The following is a 13,182-nucleotide window of genomic DNA, read 5'->3' on the forward strand; positions in this document are numbered from 1 at the left end:
CTCCGGCACTTCCGCTTCCGCTAGGTGTGGCCTCGGCAACTCAAACTTGGAAGAAAACAAGGCTTAGCCAATCAGGAAGCTGAGGGGGCGTGTCCGTCCCGCCCACACTGGGGTCGCCATGGACACGCATCGTGGGTTACTGATTGACAGAGTGTCGGTTATGTCTGGCAGAGCTGTCTATACACGGGACTGCACCACCGGCACATGGACAAGTAGTTCGGGGCGTTTGGACCTCCCCCACATTTTACAGTGTTTTGGTTTCGTCCACTCCGTCCTCATTTTTGCCACCGTATATTGATCTGACACTGTTGCTCCCTATCTTGAGGTTCATTGGTTTCGTCCCCTCAGTCCTGCTCTTGGCACTGGTCAAATACCCACCCCCATCACTGATAGTCATTGATTTGGTCCGCTCAGGCTTTGGCCACCTTAAAAAGTTGTGTGGCTCTAGGGCTAGTTCACACGTAACTTACGTGTGGGTGTGGCTTATTTTGGTCCTGAAAAAAACTGCTTCCAAAAACGCCAGGCGGTTTCATACCTCCCAACCGTCCCGATTTCCGCAGGACATTCACGATTTGGGTGACATGTCCGTGGTCCCGGTTGGAGGGAGGTATGTCCCGATTTCAACTCAGATCTGCGTCCAGAGGAATCTGGGGGCAGAGATGGAGGGGACATGAATCTGGGGGCAGAGATGGGGGGACATGAATCTGGGGGAAGAGATGGGGGGACATGAATCTGGGGGCAGAGATGGAGGGGACCTTAATCTGGGGGCAGAGATGGAGGGGACATGAATATGGGGGCAGAGATGGGGGGACATGAATCTGGGGGCAGAGATGGGGGGGACATGAATATGGGGGCAGAGATGGGGGGGACATGAATATGGGGGCAGAGATGGAGAGGACATGAATCTGGGGGCAGAGATGGAGGGACATGAATCTGGGGGCAGAGATGGAGGGGACATGAATCTGGGGGCAGAGATGGGGGGACATGAATCTGGGGGAAGAGATGGGGGGACATGAATCTGGGGGAAGAGATGGGGGGACATGAATCTGGGGGCAGAGATGGGGGGACATGAATCTGGGGGCAGAGATGGAGGGGACATGAATCTGGGGGCAGAGATGGAGGGGACATGAATCTGGGGGCAGATATGAGGGGACATGAATCTGGGGGCAGAGATGGAGGGGACATGAATCTGGGGGAAGAGATGTGGGGACATGAATCTGGGGGCAGAGATGGAGGGACATGAATCTGGGGGCAGAGATGGAGGGGGGACATGAAACTGGGGCAGATGAAGGGTGTATATGAAACTGGGGGAGAGATAGAGAGGGGACATGTAATTTACGGGTGACTGTAGGAGGATTATACTGTGTGCGGGCACATGGAAAATTAACGAGTGGGCGGAGTCAACACAAAAGTGGGCGGGGATAAATTTGCCGCGGCGCGCTATGTGCGCTGCACATTTTATCCCTCTTTCAGTTCTTCAAAAGTTGGGAGGTATGCGGTTTTCCCCTCCTGTAAAGTGAATGGGCCGCAAAAAATGCGCATTTTTCACTTCCCATTCACTTCTATTGCTAAACACTATAGTAAAAAAAAACATAGACCACCGTAATATGGAGGTGGATTTTCAGGCGAAATTCACTGTCAAAAACCGCCTCCTTGTCCCCGTGTGAACTAGCCCTAAGGCTGAGACCCCACCTGGCAGAAACGCAGCTTTTTTTGTTACAGATTTTGCTGCATTTTTTTTGAGCCAAGGCCAGGAGTGGATTGAACAGAAGGGAGATGTATAAGAAGGTCTCTAGATATTTCCTATTCCTGTTGGCTTTGGCTAAACAGGAAAAAAAAAAAAAGTACCAAAATCTGCAACAAAAAAAAGCTGCTGTTCCGCAACGTGGAGCCTCAACCTAATGCATGGAGGACACCCAGCAGACCCCACTATAATCTAACTGCTATGGGTAACCGCTCTCAAAATCTCAAAATAGATTTAATGGGCGGAAAAAAACCACACACCAAAAACGCATTGAAAAGCATTGCAAATAAACCACACTATGGCTCAGTGGTTAGCAGTTAGGAGTTTGTATGTTCTCCCCGTATTTGGTGAGTTTCCTCCGGGGACTCCAGTATCCTCCCATGCTACAAAGACATACTGATAGGGACTGTAGATTGTGAGCCCTATATGGGACAGTGACTCACAATATCTGTAAAGCGCTGCGGAATATGATGGTGCTATGTAATAGCATACTTGTGTAATGTACTTAATAAATACGTGTTTTCATTGTGGGGGTTTTCGCAGTATTTTTAACTACCTTTTGCTATTTTGGGCCTTAGGCTGCTATCACACGGTCAGTGTTTGGTCAGTGATTGTGTACCTAAACTAGGAGTGGGTTAAAAACACAAATTGTTGTGTAGTCTCCACTCCATTTTGGCACACAATCACTAACCAATATTACTGACCAAACACTGATCATGTGAAATTAGCCTAACTCTAAGGGTAAGTTCACACGGGTTTTTTTTGGACCAGAACCTGAGGTGGAGGCCGCCTCAGGTTCCGGTCCAAAAAGATGGGTAGCCGCGACTGAAGGCCGATGCACTGCACCAGTATCCAGTCACGTGCTCCGCTACGGATTAGGCCCAATGAATGGGCCTACTTAGGAGGAGGGAGTGTCTTCAGGCCAAATCGCAAGGAGAAACGGCCTGAAGAATGAGCACCTCGCTTCTTTTTCCGGGAGTCGTCTTTTTGGTCAGGATTTTGAGGCGAATAATGGCCTCAAAATCCTGACCAAAAAACCCAGTGTGAACTTACCCAAAGGATCAGTTCATACAGGGTTTTTTGAAGGTGGATTTTAACGCAGAATCTGCCTCAAAATCTGCTTGAAAAACCACCTCCTAGTCATTTCAATGGGGGTCACTAGCAGTTTTTTCCATTAGCGTATTTTTTCAGCTAGCAGGGAAAAAAAGCGACATCACCTATCTTCAGGCCGGGAACCCATGGGCCAGAAACCCCTCGATTTCACAAGAAAAATTGCGGCATTATACAGTAACTGCAAAGTGGATGGGATTCTTGTGAATCCCATGCCCACTTTGCGGTGAAAACCGCAGCGCGGACACGCTGCGATTTCCTAAACCGGCATGGTTATGGAAATCGCAGCATGTCAATTATATCTACAGAAACGCCAGCGGCTTCCGAGTAGATATAATTGTAAAACAAAGTCCGTGGAGGAAAACTCCACATACTTTCTGTTTAAAGTGCTGCAGTAAGAACCACAATGCGTTCCCACCATGGTTTTTCCCACAGAGCTTTAGCGCTGCTGATCATCCCATGGGGCCTTAGCCTCAGGTGGAAAAACCCATTGAAGTCAATGGGAGGTGGAAAAAATACAACGCGGTTTTACAAAAAAAACACTTAAAAAACACTAGTGATTTTTTAAAAAGAGGTTTCCAGGTCCATACTGTGTGCTGGAGCAAAAAAAGCGTGACGAAAACTGCGTCAAAATACTGTTTCCTAATTCCTGAAGCAGATTTTTCACCTGCAAAAATCCTCATGTGGCCCTATGAGCTTACTATACATTTCCCATTCCTACTGTAGACATTCTTGGCTTTGGGTCAAAAAACACAGCAAAATCTGCAACAAAAAAGCAGCTTTTCTGCAATGTGGCGCCTCACAGGGCGGAAACGCTATGGGAAAAATTGTGGCATTTTTACACTCAGGGCAAAGTGGATGGATTCTAGTGAATCCCATGCCCAATTTGCGGTAAAAACATTGCGGACACACCACAATTTCTAAAACTGGTGCGGTTTTGTAAACAGCAACATGCTGCGGGAAGAACTGCAATGTGTTGCCACAGGTTTTTTCTCCTGCAGCGCTTTTTATGCTGGGGGGCATCCCGTGGCGCTTTAGCCTTAGGGTGCAAAAACACAGATTTTTTTTGTTGCAGATTTTGCTGCTGTTTTTAGAGCCAAATCCCTGAGGGGATTTCACAGGAGGGAGACATATATACAGTATATATACCGCCTATATGTTTGCCATTCCAACCTCTGTGAACTTTCTGTCTAAAGTGCTGCAGTAAGAACTTTGATGTGTTGTCATTGCAGTTTTTCCCACAGTGCTTTTTTGCTGTGGAGCGCTCCGTGGAGCCTTAGCCTAAAGGTGTTTTCCAGTCCCTCAGTCGTTTTTCATGCTGATGACCTAAGCATTGAGGATCTGACTCCCAGACCACCTGATCCTGCTACCTCCACCACTATACAGTGGACCAAACCTGCAGCTCTGTGAATCATCCTTCACTATAGGCAGCTATATCAGATGGTCCAGTTGATCAGTGCCAACAGCTTTAGAAGTCCAGTTGTTTGGTACCACCATTCCTTGCAGTCCAGCTGTTTGGTGCCATCAGTCCCTGAGGTCTGGTTGGTGTCACCACCCCCTGAAGACCAGTTGTTCACCAGTCCCTGAGACCAGTTGTTTGATGCCACCAGTTCCTAAAGTCCAGTTGTTTGATGCCGCCAGTCCCTGAACACCAGTTGTTTGATGCCACCAGTCCCTAAAGACCAGTTGTTTGATGCCACCAGTCCCTGAAGAACATTTGTTTGGTGCCACCAGTCCCATAAGTCCAGATATTTGGCACCATCAGTCCTTAGAGAAAGCAGTGCTAAACAACTGATGTGATAGGGATTTTTAAGGCATATATATTGATCCTTGGGCTGCTAGGCCATCAATGTGTGATTGGGGGGTCCCAGGGATCCCCACTGGTTAACAGAATGAGGAAGCAACAACCTTTGCATGAGCAGTGGGACATCTGTGCATATGCCTGCTCCTGGTACTGCAGCTCATCGCTATTCACTTCTGATTGATTGGGGTCCCAATGTTCGGACCCCCCACCGATCACACAATTTGGCTAATCCTACAGGCCATTCCTGTAAAGAGTATAAAATAAATGTATATAAATATAATGTAAGTGCATTGTCGTCATTGTGTGCGATGGTTTTGGCATCCTGGGGTATACAAGGTAAGAAGAAGCAGACTAGAATGGGAAGGGGGAATTGTCGCTGTGAAGAGTCCTAGAAGTCAGTAAACCTCTCTCAGGTCTTTTTGTGTGTTTGCTCTGCTCTCAGGTGCATTAAACACTTGTGTGTTGTTTGTGTAGCTCTTGTGTGTTCTGTAATGAGGAACAATGGTGAAAGTGTTTGACACTTTACAGAAGGCTTAGGCAACAGGTTGCACTCCATCTCCATCAACCATGGCCAAATCATCAGAGGAATGCTAGAGCTTCAGCCATCAAAATGGCTACGGACATGACCATGATCTGCCGGACAGGACTAGTCATCTGGTTCCTCGGACCCAGGAGGTATCTACTGAGAGTACTCCCTTATGGCACATAACACCAACAAAGTCCATAGAACTAGAACTGAACAGACACTGTAATCACTCACACCAGTCCTAGGCCTATTGGACTGCAATCTAAAATTATCTCTGTACTGTGACATCACTGTGTGTATTATCCCTGTACTGTGACATCACTGTGTGTATTATCCCTGTACTGTGACATCACTGTGTGTATTATCCCTGTACTGTGACATCACTGTGTGTATTATCCCTGTACTGTGACATCACTGTGTGTATTATCCTGTACTGTGACATCACTGTGTGTATTATCCTGTACTGTGACATCACTGTGTGTATTATCCATGTACTGTGACATCACTGTGTGTATTATCCCTGTACTGTGAAATCACTGTGTATTATCCTGTACTGTGACATCACTGTGTGTATTATCCCTGTACTGTGACATCACTGTGTGTATTATCCCTGTACTGTGACATCACTATGTGTATTATCTCTGTACTGTGACATCACTGTGTGTATTATCCCTGTACTATGACATCACTGTGTGTATTATCTCTGTACTGTGACATCACTGTGTGTATTATACTGTACTGTGACATCACTGTGTGTATTATCTCTGTACTGTGACATCACTGTGTGTATTATCCCTGTACTGTGACATCACTATGTGTATTATCTCTGTACTGTGACATCACTGTGTGTATTATCTCTGTACTGTGACATCACTGTGTGTATTATCTCTGTACTGTGACATCACTGTGTGTATTATCCCTGTACTGTGACATCACTGTGTGTATTATCCCTGTACTGTGACATCACTGTGTGTATTATCTCTGTACTGTGACATCACTGTATTATCCCTGTACTGTGACATCACTGTGTGTATTATCCCTGTACTGTGACATCACTGTGTGTATTATCCATGTACTGTGACATCACTGTGTGTATTATCCCTGTACTGTGAAATCACTGTGTATTATCCTGTACTGTGACATCACTGTGTGTATTATCCCTGTACTGTGACATCACTGTGTGTATTATCCCTGTACTGTGACATCACTGTGTGTATTATCTCTGTACTGTGACATCACTGTATTATCCCTGTACTGTGACATCACTGTGTGTATTATCTCTGTACTGTGACATCACTGTGTGTATTATCTCTGTACTGTGACATCACTGTGTGTATTATCCCTGTACTATGACATCACTGTGTGTATTATCCCTGTACTGTGACATCACTGTGTGTATTATCTCTGTACTGTGACATCACTGTATTATCCCTGTACTGTGACATCACTGTGTGTATTATCTCTGTACTGTGACATCACTGTGTGTATTATCTCTGTACTGTGACATCACTGTGTGTATTATCCTGTACTGTGACATCACTGTGTGTATTATCTCTGTACTGTGACATCACTGTGTGTATTATCCCTGTACTGTGACATCACTGTGTGTATTATCCATGTACTGTGACATCACTGTGTGTATTATCCCTGTACTGTGAAATCACTGTGTATTATCCTGTACTGTGACATCACTGTGTGTATTATCCCTGTACTGTGACATCACTGTGTGTATTATCCCTGTACTGTGACATCACTGTGTGTATTATCTCTGTACTGTGACATCACTGTATTATCCCTGTACTGTGACATCACTGTGTGTATTATCTCTGTACTGTGACATCACTGTGTGTATTATCTCTGTACTGTGACATCACTGTGTGTATTATCCCTGTACTGTGACATCACTGTGTGTATTATCCCTGTACTGTGACATCACTGTGTGTATTATCTCTGTACTGTGACATCACTGTATTATCCCTGTACTGTGACATCACTGTGTGTATTATCTCTGTACTGTGACATCACTGTGTGTATTATCTCTGTACTGTGACATCACTGTGTGTATTATCCTGTACTGTGACATCACTGTGTGTATTATCTCTGTACTGTGACATCACTGTGTGTATTATCCCTGTACTGTGACATCACTGTGTGTATTATCCCTGTACTGTGACATCACTGTGTGTATTATCCCTGTACTGTGACATCACTGTGTGTATTATCCCTGTACTGTGACATCACTGTGTGTATTATCCCTGTACTGTGACATCACTGTATTATCCTGTACTGTGACATCACTGTGTGTATTATCCTGTACTGTGACATCACTGTGTGTATTGTCCCTGTACTGTGACATCACTGTGTATATTATCCCTGTACTGTGACATCACTGTGTGTATTATCCTGTACTGTGACATCACTGTGTGTATTATCCCTGTACTGTGACATCACTGTGTGTATTATCTCTGTACTGTGACATCACTGTGTGTATTATCTCTGTACTGTGACATCACTGTGTGTATTATCCTGTACTGTGACATCACTGTGTGTATTATCTCTGTACTGTGACATCACTGTGTGTATTATCCCTGTACTGTGACATCACTGTGTGTATTATCCCTGTACTGTGACATCACTGTGTGTATTATCCCTGTACTGTGACATCACTGTGTGTATTATCCCTGTACTGTGACATCACTGTGTGTATTATCCCTGTACTGTGACATCACTGTGTGTATTATCTCTGTACTGTGACATCACTGTGTGTATTATCTCTGTACTGTGACATCACTGTGTGTATTATCTCTGTACTGTGACATCACTGTGTGTATTATCCCTGTACTGTGACATCACTGTGTGTATTATCCCTGTACTGTGACATCACTGTGTGTATTATCCCTGTACTGTGACATCACTGTGTGTATTATCCCTGTACTGTGACATCACTGTGTGTATTATCCCTGTACTGTGACATCACTGTGTGTATTATCCCTGTACTGTGACATCACTGTGTGTATTATCCCTGTACTGTGACATCACTGTGTGTATTATCCCTGTACTGTGACATCATCCCTGTACTGTGACATCACTGTGTGTATTATCCCTGTACTGTGACATCACTGTGTGTATTATCTCTGTACTGTGACATCACTGTGTGTATTATCTCTGTACTGTGACATCACTGTGTGTATTATCCTGTACTGTGACATCACTGTGTGTATTATCTCTGTACTGTGACATCACTGTGTGTATTATCCCTGTACTGTGACATCACTGTGTGTATTATCTCTGTACTGTGACATCACTGTGTGTATTATCTCTGTACTGTGACATCACTGTGTGTATTATCTCTGTACTGTGACATCACTGTGTGTATTATCCTGTACTGTGACATCACTGTGTGTATTATCTCTGTACTGTGACATCACTGTGTGTATTATCCTGTACTGTGACATCACTGTGTGTATTATCTCTGTACTGTGACATCACTGTGTGTATTATCCCTGTACTGTGACATCACTGTGTGTATTATCTCTGTACTGTGACATCACTGTGTGTATTATCCCTGTACTGTGACATCACTGTGTGTATTATCCCTGTACTGTGACATCACTGTATTATCCTGTACTGTGACATCACTGTGTGTATTGTCCCTGTACTGTGACATCACTGTGTATATTATCCCTGTACTGTGACATCACTGTGTGTATTATCCTGTACTGTGACATCACTGTGTGTATTATCCCTGTACTGTGACATCACTGTGTGTATTATCTCTGTACTGTGACATCACTGTGTGTATTATCTCTGTACTGTGACATCACTGTGTGTATTATCCTGTACTGTGACATCACTGTGTGTATTATCCCTGTACTGTGACATCACTGTGTGTATTATCTCTGTACTGTGACATCACTGTGTGTATTATCCCTGTACTGTGACATCACTGTGTGTATTATCCCTGTACTGTGACATCACTGTGTGTATTATCCCTGTACTGTGACATCACTGTGTGTATTATCCCTGTACTGTGACATCACTGTATTATCCTGTACTGTGACATCACTGTGTGTATTATCTCTGTACTGTGACATCACTGTGTGTATTATCCCTGTACTGTGACATCATCCCTGTACTGTGACATCACTGTGTGTATTATCCCTGTACTGTGACATCACTGTGTGTATTATCTCTGTACTGTGACATCACTGTGTGTATTATCCCTGTACTGTGACATCATCCCTGTACTGTGACATCACTGTGTGTATTATCCCTGTACTGTGACATCACTGTGTGTATTATCCTGTACTGTGACATCACTGTGTGTATTATACTTGTACTGTGACATCACTGTGTGTATTATCTCTGTACTGTGACATCACCGTGTGCATTATCCCTCTGCTGTGACATCACATATTACCTTATCCTTTTGAATTAGGGAGACCATAATAACCATATGAGGTTTTACAATATATTCTAAGATATAGGAACAATGGGGCCTTATTACAGGTTTTGCTATGAGGCCCTTTAGCTCCAGATACAGGGACCATTCGACCATACATCAGGGACCATACAGCAGGGGTGGACATGACACTGATATGACATGTGCAGCTGCACAGGGGCCCATATTGTCAGGGGGCCCTTTTACTTTGACAGCTGCTTTCTACCATCTATTAGATTAAGATAAATAGAGGTGACTATGCTGAAATATTGGAAAACAGGGGGCCAAGAACTGTCCTTGCACAGGGGCCCTCAGCTGTCTGTGTCCTCCTCTGCCATACATACATACACACATATAGGTTCCAGCTCTAGCTCCGAGTATCACGCCACATGATTCCCGAATTGTGCCCCATGCCCTGTAGATAAATTGCTGTGACCGGGATTCTACCATCCGTAACTGCTCTGCCAAAAACTCAGGTTGCCATTGCACAATAGAATATGGGGTTAAGAATTGAGCACTGGCCGCAGGAAGATAACCATTAACCAACGGCATCTGCTAGAAAATGTTTTAGAGAAACCTCTTGAAATATTAGAAGTGCGTCTGTCCTTAAATATTTCATGTAGAAGTAAGGACCCTTAAAGGAGGCTGAGGAGCACTTCATGGCCATGACGCTAATACGGGCCCAGCTATATATTCGGGACCAAGACCTGGAGAAAGCATTCAGCTTGCAGGTAGCAGAAGAAACAGGCAACCATGGAGCAAAGCAAGTCTGTGTTGTTGGACACACCACCGGTGAGTGAGCCAGCGAGACCGTCACTATGTCATGTCCAGATTAGGAGGAAAACTTCTATGGGTGTATGTGATATGGGTCAGTCCTAATCTAATAATCTCATAGTAGACAAGGCTCTTCTAAAATTATTATTGTAGGAAATAGCGTATTATCTACTAATATCATGGTTTAGAGTGGTCACTTAGCACCTAGTATATACTCCACTAATATGGTTAGAGTGCTCGTGTTAGTATATAGTGTATAATAACCTAATAATATGGTTTACAGCGCTCATAGTAATCTTCTAATATGATATAGTATAACTCTATTAGTATACAGTGTATAATAACCTAGTAATATGGTTTAGAGCGCTCATTGTATAGTAATCTTCTAATATGATATAGTATGCTCTATTAGTATACAGTGTATAATAACCTAGTAATACGGTTCCGAGTGCTCATTTTAGCTCATAGCGGAGAATAATCTATAGATATCAGTATAAGATTATAAAATCAGTTGCTGATCTGTCATCCCCAGGTATACTCAGAGCTGCTCCCGCTCCCCCGTATCCCATGCCTCGGTGGTTTTAAGAAGCTCCTGTGTGTGGTCCTGGTGGTGGTGGTCCTGGTTGTGGTTCTTCTTGGGGTCCTCTTGATGGGTCTGCACATGAGCCAGAAACACACAGAGACGGTAAGAACGGAACAAGTCGCCATAGATGTAGCAGAGCTGAATGGGTCATGTTTGAGTGTATATATAATAGCTCAATGACTTATAACATTATCACTCAATGACTTAGTGAATGACCTATAATAACTTGTATACAGTCAGCGCCACATAATCCAGCGATACTACAGTGGTGTTATCTCCTCCCAGCCATTGCTAATCCGCTATGTAATCTGGTCTAATGTGTCCTTATCTGAGGTGTTCACTACCGGATTACTTTCCTATCACATGGAGACCTTTGACTGTAGCGGAGTAATACTCCTACTATCTACAGCAGCCGCGCCATAAACCAGCTGTGTGCCAGGGGTCAGGGGTGCCAGGAGGGGGACCAACCCAGACAAGGGGCTGCATCTTTTTTTTTCTCCATTGACAATACAGAGAAAACTCTTCGACATGTTTCTAACCGTTTGTCTATGATTTTAGATTTTCCAGATGTCTCTCCATGATGGAGCGGATGCCAAGCTGAGAAGTGCCGGAGTGGCAACCTTTCATCTTAACCCCGGGATCAACACTTCTGCCAATGTTGTGTATGACTACAGCAAGGTACCGGGTTCAATACTGGGGTATCCCTAGAGGGCGTAGAATTGGGCACCTACTCCAGTGGGGTCAAGGTAATGGAGCAGATACAATAAGCGTCATGGTCAATCTTTAGGTGGATTCTGCCTGAGAACTCCCATTGAAAAGAAGCAATATAAAAAAATACCGCCTGACCGATACAGAATTTTCAAATTTCATGGAAGATTCTATGGCGGATTCTGTGGCAGAAAAATCTGTGTTTTCTCCTATATAGCTTGTATATACATTGATATAATAAATATGATGGGACACAACAACGTTACTTGTCCCCAGCGGTGGGACCAGGTATAGCATTTGCACTATAGTCAGAACCTTAAAGAGGACCTTTCATCGATTTGGGCACAGGCAGTTCTATATACTGCTGGAAAGCTGACAGTAATCTAGATAGATTTTATAAACTGTGTCTCTTTTTCCAGCTGTTGATCTGCACTCGCCCCCACCCTGGAAACGCATGCTACATTACACATATGGAGTCAGAACGCGTACAGACTCTTCAGAGCATTGCCGAGAAATTCATGAGCAAGGTAAAATCCTATATGATAGGAATCAAAGGGCAGTATTCCTAAAACAATTTCTAATATTAATGGCCTGCCCTTAGGATAACCCATCAATATTACATCTGCAGGGATCTGACAGCCAGGACCTCTGCAGATCAGCTTTTCCAGAATAGCGCGGCTACAAGTAATGCTAACAATTCCAGGGGCTGTGCTGCTCTCTTGCCATACAGTGTGTCGTTGTGGGTTTATGTAGTGCACATTGTATGGCCGGAGAGTAGCATGGCGTCCAACATGTTATTACTTGTCTCGGTACAGCTGATCTGCAGGGGTCCTGGCTGTGGGTGGTGAGCTCCTGGAAACAATTGCATTCAAGTCTGGATATGTGAGAAGTAACTGGTTGTCAGTAGTCACTTTGCTGATCCCCCCCTCCCCCTCCTCCGCAGTTGTTCAATGCTTAACCTTCTATACTTTATAGCTAAGGATCACTTTCTAGAAGAAATCTGATTACTAAACCTCAACATTATATATATTCTATATATATGTATATATATATATTTTTTCATTTAGATGGGCACTGAGACTGTCAAGCTGAATGACCCCCTTAAGCAGGTGACGGATCCTTCCATCCTGGGCACGACCATCCGAGTGCTGTGCGGAGACCTGCCAGTCTACTGGACCTAACATTGTGTGACCGCCTGTGTCCTCCACACACCTCTGTTTGCCTTGTCCATGTACAAATGTTCACACGTGTCCATGTACTGCCGTCTACCTGCATGTTGCAGACTATAGTTCATATAGTCCCGCTATACTTATACATCCTTACTGTCCAAGTATAGACGACCATGTTTTCAAAATGCCAACATTGTAACCTATAGCCACAGACCGATGCAACATCATCATAAAATACCGCCATATTGTACACACTGTGTGCCTGCATGTGCCTGCCTTCTTCTATGTGAAGCTCCAACCTTGGACCCTGTATACACTTGTAC

At 44.2% G+C, this 13,182-nt stretch overlaps 1 protein-coding gene across 1 annotated transcript; it reads left to right on the top strand.

Annotated features, from left to right (window-relative positions):
• Positions 1-10,378: 10,378 nt before the first annotated feature.
• On the top strand, positions 10,379-12,918 carry SFTPC (surfactant protein C). The gene is made up of 5 exons (XM_075276110.1): positions 10,379-10,417; positions 10,932-11,084; positions 11,541-11,660; positions 12,110-12,217; positions 12,758-12,918. Exons 1-5 carry the CDS (start codon positions 10,379-10,381, stop codon positions 12,869-12,871), a joined length of 534 nt encoding a protein of 177 aa, XP_075132211.1. The 3' UTR covers positions 12,872-12,918.
• The last annotated feature ends 264 nt before the right edge of the window (positions 12,919-13,182 follow it).

This window comes from Leptodactylus fuscus, chromosome 5 (assembly GCF_031893055.1).
Source record: "Leptodactylus fuscus isolate aLepFus1 chromosome 5, aLepFus1.hap2, whole genome shotgun sequence".
NCBI lineage: Eukaryota > Metazoa > Chordata > Amphibia > Anura > Leptodactylidae > Leptodactylus > Leptodactylus fuscus.